The sequence below is a fragment of the Chiloscyllium plagiosum genome, chromosome 37 (genome assembly GCF_004010195.1).
Source record: "Chiloscyllium plagiosum isolate BGI_BamShark_2017 chromosome 37, ASM401019v2, whole genome shotgun sequence".
NCBI classification, from domain to species: domain Eukaryota; kingdom Metazoa; phylum Chordata; class Chondrichthyes; order Orectolobiformes; family Hemiscylliidae; genus Chiloscyllium; species Chiloscyllium plagiosum.
Genome location: NC_057746.1, coordinates 8,961,462 through 8,980,257, shown reverse-complemented (window position 1 = coordinate 8,980,257; position 18,796 = coordinate 8,961,462). Strand labels below are relative to the sequence as shown.

The 18,796-nt window shown below is 44.5% G+C and overlaps 1 protein-coding gene across 1 annotated transcript in view; it reads right to left on the bottom strand.

Moving 5' to 3' along the window:
* Window positions 1-2,197: 2,197 nt before the first annotated feature.
* LOC122541282 (protein phosphatase 1 regulatory subunit 1A-like) overlaps window positions 2,198-18,796 on the bottom strand; it is an 81,324-nt gene continuing 64,725 nt past the window's right edge. The window contains exons 4-6 of the mRNA XM_043677906.1: window positions 17,471-17,534; window positions 11,169-11,298; window positions 2,198-2,549 (exon numbers count right to left, since the gene is read on the bottom strand). Of these exons, the coding sequence (XP_043533841.1) occupies window positions 11,174-11,298; window positions 17,471-17,534 (189 nt within the window). The 3' untranslated portion in view covers window positions 2,198-2,549; window positions 11,169-11,173. The remainder of the gene's footprint in view (window positions 2,550-11,168; window positions 11,299-17,470; window positions 17,535-18,796) is intronic.

Sequence of the window (18,796 nt, the reverse complement as noted above, 5' to 3'; positions counted from 1 at the left end):
ACTATCATAGATCGTGGGTGCCTGGGCAGGATGGATAGTTCAACTTCAGCCAGGTTTGGAGGGTATTGTAAAGCTGCATGTCCATTCAGCCCACCTTATGTTACGGGTATGATGCTAACAATAATAATTAAAAGACTAACCAGTAGCAAAAATGCTGATCACAAATGAACAAATGTTGTGGGAGATTTTAGAGGCTGTTGATAAGTTACCCAAAGTAGACAGGCAGGAGGCTGGAAGAACACAGCAAGCCAGGCAGCATCAGGAGGTGCAGAAGTTGACATTTCAGGTGTACAAAGTTAAAAATCACACAACACCAGGTTATAGTCCAACAGGCTTAATTAGAAGCACTTGCTTTTGGAGCGCTGCTCCTTCATCAGGTGGTTGTGTTAACCATTCTGGAGGGATGACCAGGAAAGTATGCAATGTGGAAGAGAAGTAGCAGTACCAGGGATAAGTGACAAAGGGCATTTCAAGACTAATAGGAAAGCTAGCGGTATGATAGCTCAGTGATTAGCACTGCTGCCTCACAGCACGAGGGACCCAGGTTCAATTCCAGTGTTGGACGACTCTATAGAGTTTGCACATTCGCCCCGTGTCTGTGTGGGTTTCCTCCCATAGTCCAAACATGTGCAGGGCAGGTGAATCGGCTATGCTAAATTGCCCATAGTGTCCAGAGCTGTGTAGGTTAGTTGCATTAGTAAGGGGTGAATGTAGGGTAAGGGGAATGGGTCTGGGTGGGTTACTGTTTGGAGGGTTGGCGTGGACTTGTTGGGCTGAAGGTAAAAACAATGACTGCAGATGCTGGAAACCAGATTCTGGATTGGTGGTGCTGGAAGAACACAGCAGTTCAGGCAGCATCCGAGGAGCAGTAAAATGACGTTTCGGGCAAAAGCCCTTCTTCAGGAATACAGGCAGAATGCCTGAAGGATGAAGAGATAAGTGAGAGGAGGGTGGGGGTGGGGAGAAAGTAGCATAGANGGGTGAGGTGGGGGAAGGGGAAATGAGGAAACTCTTGAAGGCCACATTGATGCCCTGGGGTTGAAGTGTTCCGAGGCGGAAGATGAGGCGTTCTTTCTTCAGGCGTCTAGTGGTGAGGGAGCGGCGGTGAAGGAGGCCCAGGACCTCCATGTCCTCGGCAAAGTGGGAGGGAGAGTTGAAATGTTGGGCTGAAGGGCCTGCTTCCGCACTGTAGGGATTCTATGATTTTATGAAACAGGTCTTTGTTAAAGTCAGGGGCTTGATGACAGGACTGAAAGGTGCTGAAGTTATAAACAGTAGGAAGGGGAGGGTGGTTGGGATCAGCACTGGCAAAATGCACATTACGGTGGAGATAGTGAAAAATCTTGCAGCAGATTCCGAGTTGTCCTACCTGTTATGAAGGTGAAAGCAAAGTAGAGAGTGAATGCTGTTCTGAACTGAAAGGTTACAATCACCTGTGTGTATGACAAGATGGCAGTCCCAGAGTGTACTGGAAAATTGAAAATATGTAACATTTGGCTTTGAAGTGGATACGTGAGCTCTGGTTGCTGTTTTGACTACAATTCAAATTTAACTAATCAATTTAAATTAGGCCCCAGAATACGAAAAGCAATCGAGTTTGAATTTACTGTTTTGCCAACATCAAACCAATGAGACAATCTGATGTTAATGGTCACTTTTGGAGTTAAAAAACAAATTGATGTTATTTTCTTTAGTGGAATTTGGGAGATCTCTGTCACTCATATTTTAATAGATCATGAGGTGAGGCAAGCTTTTTGGGGTGTTTGGTTCAATTAACAGAGGTGTACACCTATGTGTCGTAACATAAAAATATCAGGATACAACATTGTCAAATGAACACTGTTGTCTTTTTTTTATGGTAAAGGGAGGAAAACCTGAATCCTTCAGGGTTAATGTTTATGATCTTGTGTAGATATTAATTCGGTGGAGAATCTTGACAGCATTGTTGAAGAAATGTCCAGTGTACGTTTTAATGTATTGAAGTTCAGAAACTGCTTTGCATGTATTATTTATTACTTTTTCATGGAATTGTCTGTCACTGTCCATTGCTTCCCATGTCTAGTTGGCCTTGAAGTGGATATCTGCTTGCCCATGTCGGTCCACAGTGCAATCTGAACCAAATTGATATGATTTTGGTGTGGACCAGACTTGGGATGGACGTTAGATTTCCTTTAATGACTGACAATTGAGAATGTGAGAAAGTGAATGTAATATTTATTATTATTGAAATTCATTTTTATTAACATTTTATTCATGTAACTTCAAGGTTTACTTAAGTTAAATTTCAAGTTTGAACACGTGACCCCAGAGCATTATCCTTGACAAATGGACAACACATCCGGTGGTAGTTCCACTAAAGAAATAACTCCTCGTGAAAAGTAAAGTATTAATACACATTGTTGATTGCATTGTCCTGTGAATCATCATTCAGGAAATTTATGGATCAAGTTGTCAGGTGACAGGGAACAAAGGCCATGTTGATAAGATTCGGAAGTTGAGAAAAAACTGTCCTTCATTCAAGGAAACTGATTCTCTGTCGAAGGTTCAGGCTGAAATCAAACAAAAATACAAAATAAAACTACTAGAACATTACAATCTGTCATAACATCAACACAGAGAAAGCAAGAATGGGGGAAGAGTTGTAAAGTGACAAATATAATCGCGTACTGTAACTGACTGGGCGGCACGGTGGCACAGTGGTTAGCACTGCTGCCTCACAGCGCTCGAGACCCGGGTTCGATTCCCGCCTCAGGCGACTGACTGTGTGGAGTTTGCACGTTCTCCCCGTGTCTGCGTGGGTTTCCTCCGGGTGCTCCGGTTTCCTCCCACAGTCCAAAGATGTGCAGGTCAGGTGAATTGGACATGCTAAATTGCCCGTAGTGTTAGGTAAGGGGTAAATGTAGGGGTATGGGTGGGTTGCGCTTCGGCGGGTCGGTGTGGACTTGTTGGGCCGAAGGGCCTGTTTCCACACTGTAAGTAATCTAAATCTATCTAAAGATGCAGTTTAGATAGCAACAACTGAATATTATTATTTTCTCCAGTCCTGATCTGATATCCAGTGAATTGCAGGAATTAAGAATAAAGAAAAAAAAATGAAGAGAGATGTCTGGAGGATTTTCCATGGCAGTTTTCAATGGAGCATATATTTGAAGTAAAATGCGCTCACTCAAGAGTTGGGGTTAAAAGTTGCAATGGATATCATGGGGTAGAGAGACAATCCAAGGTGTTGCTATTGCCATGAGACTGCTAGCAACATTTTCCCAAACAAAAATCAACAACAATATACTGAGTTGAAAGGGAGTTAAAAAATAAAGACAGCTAATTCCGAGAACCACAAGGTAAAGTGAACATTCAGGCGCTTATGAAGAGGTGCTGATGCCTCTTGGCAAGCTAATTTAAATATGATTATCATCAAGTATTGGAAAATCATCACATGCAATTCCTTTGTGTCTTGTTTTTCACGGTAATCAACATTTCTCGAGGTGTCTTATAGCCACAACATGAATTAAGCTGAATTTCCAGAAGTTAAATGATGTGCTGGCAGAATGTTCAAAAGAGTTTTGCATATTTCTTGTCACACAGTTACAGCATCTACTTTACTAGAGTGGCAGTATAATCTATTTAATTAGTCATGTTTAATTTAAATGGAAATGTATTTGAATAATATGGTTTTACACACTAATTTGACTTCTGCCTATTAGACACAAAATATATTACAAAGAACAAAGAAAATTACAGCACAGGAACAGGCCCTTCGGCCCTCCCATTCTGCGCTGATCCAGGTCCTCTGTCTAAACCTGTCACGCCTATTTTCTAAGGGTCTGTATCCCTCTTCTCCCTGCCCATTCATGTACCTTTCTAGACAAATCTTAAATGACACTGTCGTGCCCGCCACTACCACCTTTACTGGTAACATGATCCAGGCACCCACCACCCTCTGTGTAACGAACTTTCCACGCAAATCTCCCTTCTTGTCCCCTCTCATTTGGAACTCATGACGCCTATGATTGAGTCACCCGCTCTGGGAAAAAAGCTTCTTCCTATCCACCTTGTCTATACCACTCATGCATTTGTGGACCTCAATCAGTTCCCCCCGTAATCCTAATCTACTCGACCTCTCTTCATAGCTCGCACCCTCCACACCAGGCAACATCCTGGTGAACATCCTCTGCACCGTCTCCAAAGTATCCACATCCTTTGGTAATGTGGCGACTAGAACTGTACGCAGTATTCCAAATGTGGCCGAATCAAAGTCTTATACAACTGTAGCATGACCTGCCAACTCTTGTACTCAATGAAGGAAAGCCTTATGCCTGCTTAACCACTCTGACCTGCGTTGCCAACTTCAGAGAACAATGAACCTGAACACCCAAATCCCTGTTTTTTCTAATTCTTGCTTTTTTTTTAATACTGTAAAAATTTTATTTTGTTTTAAAAGATGGGACTAGGTTCTTTATCCTTCTAAGAGCATAACTGCACACTTCAGACTTTATGAAAAGTATTTGTTGCATCTGTGATCAAACAATCTACATCACACCACAACAATCCACCATCAAAACTCACACAAGGGAGGTTCTATTGACACTCGGACAGCAGTAAAATTACAAAACCAAAAGAGACAAGGCAGAAGTAGGTCATTTACCTTATCACACCTGCTGCACCATTCAAGCACATTGTTCATGGTTTGATTATTCATGACTATTCATGACCTCAATCTCCCTTACTGAATACAAAAATCTGACTAGACAGTCTTGAATATATCTAATGAATCAGTTTCTACAGCACTCCGCACAGATTGGCTATGTCCTGAAAGACATTATTCTCCATCCAGTCTTATATTAGCACAACTGCTGCCTCACAGCGTCAGGGACCTGGGTTCAATTCCGGCCTCGGTTGAATGTCTGTGTGGAGTTTGCACATTCTCTCGTGTCTGCGTGGGTTTTCTCCGGGTGCTCCGGTTTCCTCCCACAGTCCAAAGATGTGCAGGTTAGGTGAATTGGTCATGCTAAATTGCCCATTGAGTTAGGTGCATTATGGGGGAATGGGTCTGGGTGGGTTACTCTTTTGAGGGTTGGTGGACTAGTTGGGCCGAACGGCCTGTTTCCACACTGTAGGGAATCTAATCTAATCTAAATTACCCATGGTGTCAGGTGCATTAGTCAGAGAGAAATGGGTCTCGGTGAGATACTCTTTGGAGGGCCGGTGCGGACTGGTTGGGCGGAAGGGCCTGTTTCCACACTGTAGGGAATCTAATCTAAACTAATTGGCAAAGGTGTGGACTGGTTGGGCGGAAGGGCCTGTTTCCACACTGTAGGGAATCTAATCTAATCTAATCTAAATTACCCATGGTGTCAGGTGCATTAGTCAGAGGGAAATGGGTCTTGGTGAGATACTCTTTGGAGGGCCGGTGTGGACTGGTTGGGCGGAAGGGCCTGTTTCCACACTGTAGGGAATCTAATCTAAACTAATTGGCAAACCCTTGTTCTGAGATTATGCCCCCCCGCCGTTTCTAAGCACTTTCACAACGGCAAACAAGCTCACAATATACGCCCTGAGAAGCCCGTTAAAAATCATATATACTTTTATCAGGGTAACCTCCTTCTAAATTCCATTCAGTAGAGATCCAACTGTTTTCTCATAGAAAATCCCTCCCTATCCCAGGGTCAAGTAAGCAACTGAGGTTCAGGAATAGTGCATAGCACAGCAACAGAGTGCTGATAAACGGTGAGGGATTGGGAGAGAATGAAGCAATGTATAGGAGTAAGTAGATTAGGAATGGTAGAGATTATTCACTACAGTCACACGGAAGATGGAGATTTACATAGTACACAATATACAGATTCATTTCAACATGAGCAATATAAACTACAGCTGGAAAATTCCCAAGCTGGTGCAAGAACAGTAGGAACTATTTCTGCATTCAAAAACATTATACCACAGATAGGATGGTTAACAAATCATGCAGCATATTGGGATTTATGAAAAAAATGGACGTAATGTACAAAAACAAGCATTTTCTTTTTACCAACTGGAACTGGAATATTGTGTCCACTTCTGTGCACCACACTTTAGAGCAATCTGAAGCCAAAGTGAAAAGTCATTAACTTAGTCATGTCAGGCATTTGATAGCTTATTGACGGCGTCCTCACTTAACTGAATGACATGACATCTCCGAGAACTAGGAAGAGAGTTGAAACACAGGACCTCAAAAGTACTTATCACTGCCATGAACTATTCAGAGTAGAAACAGCAAGAGAAATAGGATGGATGTGTGGCTGAAATGATGGCGTGATGGGGAGGATTTCAGCTTCATTGGGTATTGGGACTGGTTCTGGGGGAGGTGGGACCTGCACAAACAAGATGGGCAGGACCGTAACTGATGTCCTTATGGGAGGGTACTTAGTAGAGTGGTCGGGGAGGGTTTAACCCAGTATGGAGGGGGATGGGAACAGGGGAGTAGGGCATTAGATGCAGAAATTGAGGGAGAGGCAGAAACCAAGGCAAACATGACTGAGAACAAGAACAGGTAGGAAAGCACTACAGAAATGCATGTGTTTCAATGCTGGAAGTATAATAGGTGAGACAGATGAACCTAATGCTTTGGTTAGTACTTGGAACTATGACATTATTGTGATTATGGAGACTTGGCTGAAGTCGGGACAGGACTGGCAGCTCAATGTCCTAAGATTTAGATGTTTTAGGTATGATAGAAGAAGATGTAAAAGGGGTGGGGGAGTTGCATTACTGGTAAAGGAGTATGTCACAGCTGTACTCAGGGACGATACTTCAGAGAACTCATGCAGTGAGGCAAGACGGGTCAAACTCAGGAATAGGAAAGATGAAATCAGAATGATGCAGGTAAACTACAGGTCTCCCAACAGCCAGTGGGAGATAGGGGAGAAAAGATGGAGATGGATGTTGGAAAGATGTAAAAATTGTTGTAGTGGGTGATTTTAACTTCCCCCTGTACTGAGTGGGACTAACTTTGTGCTCGGGGCTTGGATGGGACAGAACTTGTATTGAGGAAGATGGGTTTCTTGACACAGTATGTGTTCAGTCCAACCAGGGAAGGGGTTATACTGGCCGTGGTTTTGGGAAATGAGCCCAGTCGGGTGAGTGAAGTTTCAGTGGAGGAGTGTTTCAAGAGCAGTAGCCATAATATTCTACGTTTTAAGATATTCATGGATAGGGATAACAGCAGTCATCAGGTGAAGGTGTCAAATTGGGGGAAGGCGAACTACAAAAATACCAGGCAGGTACTGGAGAATTTTGATTGGAGGCAGCTGTTTGAGGGTAAATCCACATCGGACATCGAAAGGATTATAAGCGATAGGTTTTATAATCATCTCGAAAGGAATAAGTTGATTAGGGATAGTCAACACAGTTTGTGAAGGGTAGGCGGTGCCTCACAGACCTTTTTGTGTTCTTTTCGAAGGTGAGCAAACAGGTGGATGAAGGTAAAGCAGTTGATGTGGTGCTTTTTGGATTTCAGTAAATATAGGCTATTGCAGAATGTACAGAGGCATGGCATTGAGGGTGGTTTAGTGGTTTGGATCAGAAATTGGTTAGCTGTCAGAAGGGCTTATGCCCGAAACTTCGGTTCTCCTTCTCCTTTGATGCTGCCTGACCTGCTGCGCTTTTCCAGCAACACAATTTTAGCTGTAAGAAGACACAGGGTGATAGTTGATGGGAAATGTTTATCCTGGAGTTCAGTTACCAGTGATGTAACACAAGGATCTGTTTTGGGGCCACTAGTGTTTGTCAATTTTATAAATGGGAGAAAGTGAGGACTGCAGATGCTGGAGGTCAGAGCTGAAAATGTGTTGCTGGAAAAGCGCAGCAGGTCAGGCAGCATCCAAGGAGCAGGAGAATCGACATTTCGGGCATGAGCCCTTCTTCAGGAATGAGGCTCATGCCTGAAGAAGGGCTCATGCACAAAATGTCGATTCTCCTGCTCCTTGGATGCTGCCTGTCCTGCTGCGCTTTTCCAGCAACACATTTTCAATTTTATAAATGACCTGGATGAGGCATAGAAGGATGGATTACTAAATTTGCAAATGACACTAAAGTCGGTGGAGTTGTGGACACTACGGAAGGATGTCGCAGGTTACAGAGGGACATAGATAAGCTGCAGAGCTGGTCTGAGATGTGGCAAATGGAGTTTAATGCGGAAAAGTATAAGGTGATTCACTTTGGAAGGAGTAACAGGAATACAGAGTATTGTACTAATTGGAAGATTCTTGGCAGTGTGGACGAGGAGAGAGATCTCGGTGTCCATGTACATTGATTCCTGCAAGTTGCCACCCGAGTTAATAGGGTTGTAAGGAAGGTGTACAGTGTGTTAACTTTTATTGGTAGAGGGTTTGAGTTTTGCAGCCATGAGGTCATGTACCAGTACAAAAGTCTGGTACGTCCACACTGAGAATACTGTGTACAGTTCTGGTTGCCGCATTATAGGAAGGATATGGAAGCATTGGAAACGCTGCAGAGGAGATTTACCAGGATGTTTTCTGGTATTGAGAGAAGCTGTTATGAGGAAAGGCTGAGGGACATAAGGCTGTTTTTCTTCAAGAGAAGAAGGTTAAAAAGTGACTTAATAGAGGCATTCAAGTTGATCAGAGGATTGGATCGGGTGGACAATGAGAGTCTTTTTCCTTGGAAGGTCATGGCTAGCACAAGGAGACATAGCTTTAAATTGACGGGTGATAGATATAGGACAGATGTCAGAGAGCAGTAGGGATGTGGAACACACTGCTTGCAACAGTAGTAGACCAACGTTTTAACGGCATTTAATTGGTCATTGGATAAACATTTGGATGATAATGGAATAGTATAGGTTAGATGTGCTTTAGTTGGTTTCACATGGTGGCGCAACGTCGAGGGCCAAAGGGCCTGTACTCAACTGTACTGTTTTGTGTTGTTTATGGGAGCATCTCAAATAGCAATTGGTAAGAGTTCAGGAGTAGCACATCCCTGCGAGAATGAAAAGATAGGGATGGCAAGTTACATCAACCTTGCACAACATGGGATGTTATGCCCTTGGTCAAAAAGAAAAATGAAGCATATATAAGGTCCAGAAGCATGGGAACTGACAAAGCCCTTGAAGTATGTAAAGAACTTAAAGAAGGAATGAGAAGGACTATAAGGGGTCATGAAAGGTCATGAGCTGATAGGATTAAGGAGAATCACAAGACTTCACATGCCTTTATAAAAAGCCATGACTTGGAGATGGCGGTGTTGGACTGGGGTGGACAAAGTTAAAAATCATACAACTCCAGGTTATAGTCCAACAGGTTTATTTGGAAGCAGTAGCTTTCGGAGCGCTGTTCCTTACACAACCACCTGACAAAGGAGTGCTTCCAAATAAACCTGTCGGACTATAACCTGGGGTTGTGTGATTTTTAACTTTATAAAACACAAGAGGGTAGTCAGGGAAAAGAGAGGTGAATTTCTCAGCCAAATTCCTATTAAAAAGGTATGCATCATAAAAGGTTTTAACTTAGATAATTTCCCGGGACCTGATGGGATCGATCCCAGAATATTGAGGGAGGCAAGAGAACAAATTGCTGATGAATTTGACATGCATCTTTGTATCCTTTTGGCCACGATGAGGTCCCAGAGGACTGGAAAACGGTCAATGTTGTCCGACTGCTTCAGATGGGTAGCAGTGATAACCCTGGAAATTATAGTCCTGTGAGCCTCACATCGGTAGTAAGGAAATTATTGAAAAAGGGACAAGACCTATATGCATTTCAAAGTAAATGTGGGTGGCACAGTGGCACAGTGGTTAGCACTGCTGCCTCACAGCGCCAGAGACCTGGGTTCAATTCCCACCTCGGGTGACTGTCTGTGTGGAGTTTGCACATTCTCCCTGTTTCTGCGTGGGTTTCCTCCCACAGTCCAAAAATGTGCAGGTTGGGTGAATTGGCCATGCTAAATTGCCCGTAGTGTTAGGTAAAGGGGTAAATTTAGGGGAATGGGTCTGGGTGGGTTGCTCTTCAGAGGGTCGGTGTGGACTTGTTGGGCCGAAGGGCCTGTTTCCACACTGTAAGTAATCTAAATGGATTTATGGGCGATAGACAGCATGGTATTGTGCAGGGGAGGTCATGCCTCACTAACTTGTTTGAGCTTTTTGAGGAGGTGTCGAAGATGATTGATGAGGGTAAAGTGGTTGAAGTTGTCTAAATGGACCTCAGTAAAGCCTTTGACAAGGTCCCTCCTGGCAGACTGGTACAAAAAGTGAACTCCCGTGGTATCAGGAGTGAGCTGGCAATGTGGATACAGAACTGGCTTAGTCAGAGGAGACAGAGGGTAGCGGTGGAAGGATGCATGTCGGATTGGAGGGTTATGATTATTGGTGTTCCACAGGGATCAGTGCTGGGAGCTGTGCTGTTCGTGGTCTACATAAATGATAAGTAAGCTATACTGAAGCTTTATAGAACTTTAGTTAAGCCATACTTGGAATATTGTGGACAATTCTGGTCACCACACTACCAGAAGGTTGTGGATGCTTTGGAGTGGGTACAGAAAAGATTTGCCAGGTTGTTGCCTGGTATTGGGGAAAACGGTTGGATAGACTAGGCTTGTTTTCACTGGAATGCAAGAGGTTGAAGGGCGACCTAATAGACGTTTATAAGATTGTGAATGGCATGGATAGAGTGGAAAGTATGAGGTTTTTTTTCCCAGGATGGAGGAGTCAATTACTTCATGGTGCAGGGGGAGTTTAAAGTAGATGTGCAAGGCAGGTTTTTCACTCAAAGGCTGGTGAGTGCCTGGAACACTCTACCAGAGAAGGTGGTGGAAGAAGACACAATAGCAGCATTCAAGAAGCACCTGGATAAATGCATGAATAGGAAGGGAATCGAGGGTTATGGATCCTATGAGTGAAGACAGTTTTCACGTGGAAGGACAAGATGTAGTGGCACAGGCTTGGAGGGCTGAATGGCCTGTTTCTGTAATGTATTCTTCTTATTGTACATTAACTGATTTGTCGCCAAGCAAGCTATCAACATGCTAGAGAGCTATTTCATTTGATGGTATATAAAACAAAATTATCCTCGTGTGTTACACCCTGTAAAACCTTTCTATCTCCTCTATAATGAAGTGCCTCTACCTTTTTATTGAATAGCTATCCATGGGAACAGCATATGGGAAAACCACTCACTAACCAGGTTCAAGCAGCATCTTGTTTTCTTTGCAAGCTCAAGGGATTTTCGCCATGAGAACACTCTGCACTCTGATTCCCACGACAGCTTTCCGAGTCTGGTTCATCGTCGCCAGGTTCTGATTCTTGGATTTCTACAAAGATGCAGAAGGAACACATTAACACAGTCAGACAACAAGCCTGGAGAAATTGAGGGCTGCAGATGCTGGAGAGTCAGAGTCGAAAAGCGTAGCGCTGGAAAACGCACAGCAGGTCAGGCAGCATCCGAGGAGCAGATGTTCCGGGCATAGGCCCTTCATCAGGAATGTAGGTGGGAGGGAGGGTGGACAGGTGGGTCAGGTCAAGAGGGCGGTGCCGAGTTGGAGGGTTGGACCTAGTATGAGGTGGAGGGTGGGGAGATTTGGAAACTGTTGTAGTCAATGTTGATGCTGTGTGATTGAAGGGTCCCGAGGCAGAAGGTGAGGTGTTCTTCCTCCAGTTGGCGGGTAGCTTTGATTTGGCGGTGGGGGAAGCCCAGGTATCGCATGTCCTTTGGGGAGTGGGACGGGGAGTTGAAGTGGTTGGCCACAGGGTAGTGGGGTCAGTTGGTGCGTGCAGACCAGAGAACCATACTGCAAGTTGGCGCTCGATCTCCCCGATATAGAGTAGACCACATCAAAAGGAACAGATGCAGTAAATGAAATGGGAGGATGTGCAGGAAAATCTCTGCTAGATTTGAAATGATCCTTTTGGATTTTGGACGGAAGTGATGTGGGAGGTTTGGGCACAGGTTTTGCATCTTGTGTGGCGGCAGGGGAAGAGGGTAAGAGTGTATAGGGTGGATTAATGGGGAGCAAGGACCTAACAAGGGAGTTGCGAAGGGAATAATCTCTGCGGAATGCAGATAGGGGTGGGGAGGGAAATATATATTTTGTGCTGGAGTCTGACTGCAAGGGCAAGAATGGCGGAGGATAATGCGCTGCATCTGGAAATTCATCTGGATGGAATGTGAGGGCCGGGGTTTCTAACCTTGTTGCGATTGGGGGTGGGGGCAGTAATGCAGGTAGTGGAGGAGATGTGACGGAAGGCATTGCAGATAAAAATAACAGAGGATTAGCCAATCCAACAATACAGCATATCACACGTCTTTATTCAGGCCTGAATCACTGAGAAGTGAACGGAATAAGATTATGTAGCTTTGACCTTGGATCTGGATTAACAATAAGCTTTCAACTGGAGAATTTGAATTCAAATTTCTCAGACACTAGTCTCAGCAATATCCTCACAGTTCCAGTAGCCACCGGGTGGCATGGTGGTTCAATGGTTAGCACTGCTGCCTCACACCACCAGAGACCCAGGTTCAATTCCAGCCTCGGGCAACTGTCTGTGTGGAGATTGCACATTCTCCCCGTGTCTGTGTGGGTTTCCTGCGAGTGCTCTGGTTTCCTCCCACAGTCCAAAGATGTGCAGGTTAAGTGAATTGGCCATGCTAAATTGCCCATAGTGTGAGGTGCATTAGTCAGAGGGAAATGGGTCTAGGTGGGTGTGGAGGATCGGTGTGGACTGTTGGGCCGAAGGGTCTGTTTCCACACTGTAGGTAATCTAATCATTTCTAATTCCAAAACCACTGCTGCGTGTCCCTAATCCAGTTCAGCTATGTGAAATGTACATAAGATGCTGGCTGAACATATTACAAGTAATAAAAACTTCGTTTTCATTCTCCATTTTAAATTCAATTGTCTAGTTAAAATGTAAATGAAGTAGCTAACTCAGCTTTCTCAGGGGTAGTGTGAACCTTGAATAGGGCCTCAATTGATGGAGATAACTCTTGAAGTTTAACTAATACGAGTCATCTCAGCTCTGTATAAGGGAGGACCTGTTGAAAGAGCACACTCAGGAAGCTTCGCCTGCACAGAAGGAGAGATCACACTGGGAGTGAGATACAGTACAGCCCAAGTGAATATATCATTCAGGGATTTTGGAGGCAGGGTGAGAATTCTGTGCACAGGGGCAGAGGTGCTCTGTTTGCTTTTTTGGCTCAGAGTTATAAACTCAGTTATATACTGAAAAAAAATTAGGAGTTTTTAAAGAAAACAAATTAAGAACTAAGTAATTTAAATTGAGGTACAGGGCTAGATGATGTGCTATACCTGCGTAATGTGAGAGCTGGTGGACCCCATTGAGGTTCACATTGACCACATCGACAGCAAGTCGCTTGAGAACTCCTGCTCAGGGTTGATGAGCTGGAGTCTGAGCTTTGAACACTGCAACACAGCAAGAGGAGGGAGATTGACCGGGACGCTATGTTTCAGGAGGCAGCCACACCCTCTTTGATTAACTACTCTGATTCAGTCAGTCATCAGGGAAAGCAGGATGTGGGGCAGGTCGAGGGACTCACAAGATAGCACTGAAACAGCCTCAGTCCTTGAACTTGTCTAACAGGTTTGAGATATTTCTCACTGTTTGGATGAGACTTTGGGTGGATATGGGCCAGACGCAAGCAGGTGGGACTAATTTTGTTTGGGATTATGGTTGGCATAGACTGATTGGACCAAAGGGTCTGTTTCTGTGCTGGATGAATTCATAAGAAGATGAACAAACTGATCATAGTATCATGGTACAAGGAGCTATTCAAGAGGGAATGAGAAAAGAGAAATGTAGTAACAATCGAGGATAGTATAGTTAGGGGAAGAGATTCAGTTCTCTGTCACCAGTATTAAGTGTCCCAAGTTGCTCAGCATCTGGGCAGCATGGTGGCTCAGTGGTTAGCACTGCTGCCTCACAGTACCAGGGACCCAGGTTCAATTCCCGCCGCGGGCAACTGTCTGTGTGGAGTTTGAACATTCTCCCCATGTGGGTTTGCTCCGGTCTCCTCCCACGGTCCGAAGATGCGCAAGATAGGTGAATAGGCCATGCTAAATTACCTGTAGTGTTAGGTGGATTAGTCAGGGGTAAATAGAGGGGAATGTATCTGGGTGGATTCCTCTTCAGAGGGTCGGTGTGGACTTGTTGGGCCGAAGGGCCTGTTTCTACACTGTTGGGAATCTAATCTAATCAGAATATTTTATTTGGGGTGCAAACGAAATTGGAGTGGGGGAAAGATCAAATGATCATGGTCCAGCAATATAGGAAGAAAGAGGAAAGAGGTTTTGTTGAGGGAATATGAGCAGCTAGGGACTAAATTTTGAAAAACCAAAAATAATGTTAACCTCTGGATTACTGCCTGAACCATGAGCTGATTGGCATATAGTGAACAAGGTTAAAGAGGTAAAGGTGTGGCTCAAAGATTGGTGTGGGAAAAATGGGTTTGAGTTCATACATTGGCACTAATAGTAGGGAGTGAAGGAGCTGTATTTATGAGATGGGCTCGACCTAAATCACGCTGGGACAAATAACCTGGTGAATGACATTACTAGGAGAAAGTGAGGACTGCAGATGCTGGAGATCAGAGTCGAGAGTGTGGTGCTGGAAAAGCACAGCAGGTCAGGCAGCATCCAAGGAGCAGGAGAATCGACATTTCTTGCATAAACCCTTCATCAGGAATGAGGCTTGTGGGCTTGGGGGCTGGGAGATAAATGGGGGGAAAGGAGCTGAGAAGACAACAAGTAGATGAAGGTGGTGGTGAAGATGATAGGTCGGAGAGGAGGGTGGAACAGATAGATGGGAAAGATGATGGACATGTCAAGAGGGCCATGCTGAGTTAGAGGCTTGGGACTGGGACAAAGTGGGGGGAGGTGAAATGAGGAAACTGGTAAAATCCGCACTAATCCTGTGTGGTCAAAGGGTCCCATGGCAGAAGGTGAGGAGTTCTTCCTCCTGGCATTGGGCGGTTAGGGTTTGGTGATGCAGGAGGCCAGGACCTGCATGTCCTTCGTGGAATGGAGGGGGTGTTGAAGGGTTCAGCCATGGGGCAGTGGGATTGGTTGGTGCGGGTGTCCCAGAGATGCTCTCAGAAATGATCTGTAAATTGGCGTCCTGTCTCCCCAATGTAGAGGAGACCACATCAGGTGCAATGGGTACGGTAGGGGACATTTGTGGAGGTACAGGTGAATTTCTGTCGGATGTGGAAGGATCCTTTTGTGCCCTGGACGGATGTGAAGGGGAGTGGTGTGGGTGCAGGTTTTGAACTTCCTGCAGTGGCAGGGCAAGGTGCAGGGAGTGGGGTGTGGGCTGGTGGGTGGATCTGATAAGAGGGTCACAGAAGGAATGGTCTCTCTGAAACACTGATAGGGATGGGGAGGCAAATATATCCCTCATGATGGGGTTTGTTTATTGGTGGCAGAAGAGGGGGAGGATGATGCAATGTATACGGAGGTTGGTGGGGTGGAAGGTGAGGACCTTGTTGCAGTTGGAGGGGTAGAGTTCAAGGACAAAAGTGTGGGAAGTGGAGGAGATGCAATGGAGGGCATCATCGATCACATGGGAGGGGAATTTGCAGTCTTTAAAGAAGGAGGCTATCCGGGATGTTCTATGATGGAATTGATCTTGGGATCAGAAGCTAGAGGAATTGGGAATAAGTGATGGTGTTTTTACAGGATTCAGGGTGGGAGGAGGTGTAAAACAGGTAGCTGCGAGAGTCCGTGGTCAGTCAGTCGCCAGAAATGGAGATGGTGAGGTCCAGGAGGGTAGGGTGAGGGGTGTCCGAGATGGCCCAGGTGAGTTTGAGGTCCAGGTAAAAAGTGTTAATGAAATTGATAAATTGTTCAACTTCCATGTGGGAGCATGAGGTAGTGCCGATACAGTCACTGATGTAGCGGAGGAGCAAGTGGGGGATGGCCCCGGTGCAGCTGCGGAAGATGGACAGTTCCATGTGCCCGACAAAGAGACAGGCATAGCTGGCACTCATGCGGGTGCCCATGGCTATCCCTTTGGTTTGGAGGAAGTGGGAGGATTAGAAGGTGAAGTTGTTGAGGGTCAGGGCTAGTTCAGCCAAGCAGATGAGGGTGTCAGTGGAAGGGTGATGGTTGGGATGGTGTGAAAGGAAGAAACAGAGCACTTGGAAGCCTTTGTCATGGTGGATCGATGTGTACAGGGACTCTATGTCCATGGTGAAGATAAGGCATAGGAGGTCAGGGAAACGGAAGTCTTGGAGGAGGTGAGCAGCATGAGTGGTGTCCCGACTGTCGGTGAGGAAGTCCTGGACTAAGGGGGACAGGACAGTGGTTGGGGTGAAATCCCGAGATCAATCACATTACTAGGACAGTGATTTAAACTAAATAGGTCGTGGGGTGGGGTTAAGCTGCATGGACAATTATGGACAAAGTTAAAGGTGAAGGAAGGCGAAGAAAAGGTTATTAATGGCTCCAGAACAACTCATAGGACAAGAGAGTCTGGAAGGAGTGAGGAATCTAACTTGAGGCACAGCAGATAAGGAGATAAATGTTAGAAGGAGGGGCGGTCAACGCAGGACTGAGGACGGTGTACGTAATGCGCACAAGATATGAAACAAGGTAAATGAACTTGTCGCGCAGACTGAAATTGGCTGAAATGATGTTGTGGACATCATACAATGTTTAGAGGATGAAGGGTGATCTATTTAAACTGACAGAATACTGAGAGACCTGGATACTTGAGAAGATGTTTGTAGGAGAGACCTAGGGGTACAACCTCAGAGTGTAGGGACAACCGTTTGGAACTAAGATGAGGAGAAATTTCTTCAACCTGAGATGGATCAGTCTGTAGAACTCATTGCTGTAGAGATTGTGGAGGACAAGTCACGGAGTGTTTGAAGACAGAGATACATAGATACTTGATTAGTTAGGGAATCAATGGTTATGGGATGAGGCAGGAGAATGAAGTTGAGAAACACGTCGGCCATTATCGAATGGTGGAGCAGACTGAATGGATCTAACAGCCTATTTCTATACCCATGGTCTTAAGGTCTTATGTGTTTTTCTTCAATTTTTTTTTAGTGTGAAGGAAGTCACCATGCATTCTTTGTAGCACTACAGAACATCAGTCCAATCAGCACAATCTCTACTTGTAGGACTGTCCTGCTATTAGTGGAAGATATCTGCTAACATTAATTACATATCCTATATTAAAATACTATCCCATGATATGGAGACAAAGTTATACACAGTACCTTAAGATCGGTCTAAGCCAGTTCCTCCAAAATTGAGGCGAAATCTCATTACACCCGCACTCAAATCCTCTTGCAATAAAGGCCAACAATGCATTAGCCTTCCTAATTCATTGCAAAACAAATGCTTTTCACGAATAAAAAACCCTCATATATACCTAACCCATCTCCCTCAGTAAAATTCCATCCACATACTTTGATGTTTCTGCACCCCTTGGTTCAATACCAATCCCTTGTTGACAGACCTGTCATAGTGTCAGATGTGGGGAAACTCCTTCGTTTCTCTTTACGGGAGGACACTTTGGAAGGCTGCAAAGAAAAGGGAAAATCATTTAGCTTTTAGTGAAATCAATTTGGCATGTGTAATTGTTACAATTTGATTTTGGTTAGTTTCCCAAGTTTAGTTCTGAGTCCGGTATTGCTGAATTCTACATAACACTAACAATTTGAAGGAACTTTAAATTAATTAAGTAAATAGAACACAATGAAGTTAAAAACTCACATCACATCCATTTAGGATTCACGCAAAACCACTCCTTTTTGTTAACACAGCTGATCTCCTCAAATCTTTCATTCAAATTTAGTGTTTAGCTCTATTCTCAGTCAGAGTTGAGTTTGGGGATACAGTTCAATTACTGAGTAACAGCTGCTTTGTTACTTCTATTATTTGGCCCAGAGTGAAAAGTCTATACATTATTCCACTAATCTTCCAATTTTTTTATTGGGACATAGGAATCAGACAGTCAGCTTCTGAACATTTAACTGACTCTTGGATAGGCTCATGAAAGATAGTATAATGAAGGGTATGTCTGATCCTAGGGTCTGATCCTAGAGTAGGATGAAAGGTCAGCACGATGTTCAGGGCTGAAGGGCCTGTACTATGCTGTACTGTTATAAGTTCTATGTCCATATAATACAACAAGTAAAGATAATACAATGAGCAAAAGGAATAATAAATTATTTACTTGTACAAGGTTGGAAATGTGTTGCTGGAAAAGCACAGCAGGTCAGGCAGCATCCAGGGAACAGGAGAATCGACGTTTCGGGCATAAGCCCTTCCTGAAGAAGGGCTTATGCCCGAAATGTCGATTCTCCTGTTCCCTGGATGCTGCCTGACCTGCTGTGCTTTTCCAGCAACACATTTCCAGCTCTGATCTCCAGCATCTGCAGACCTCACTTTCTCCTACTTGTACAAGGTAACAGTTTTGATGTGGACATGAATATTATGTCCAGATACATCAATGGTTAGAAATAAATTTAGACCAAAGAATAAATGCTGACATTGCAGAATAGCACAGAATCATATGGCTAATACATAGGAAGCACACTTTAGCACTGATTCCTGAATGGGGTGCACATCCACACAGTAACCACAGTGACTGTTGAAATACATGCACACTGATCCAAGTGAGTGCATGCCACCACCCTAATAGATTAGATTAGATTACTTACGGTGTGGAAACAGGCCCTTCGGCCCAACAAGTCCACACCGCCCCGCCGAAGCGCAACCCACCCATACCCCTACATTTACCCCTTACCTAACACTACGGGCAATTTAGCGTGGCCAGTTC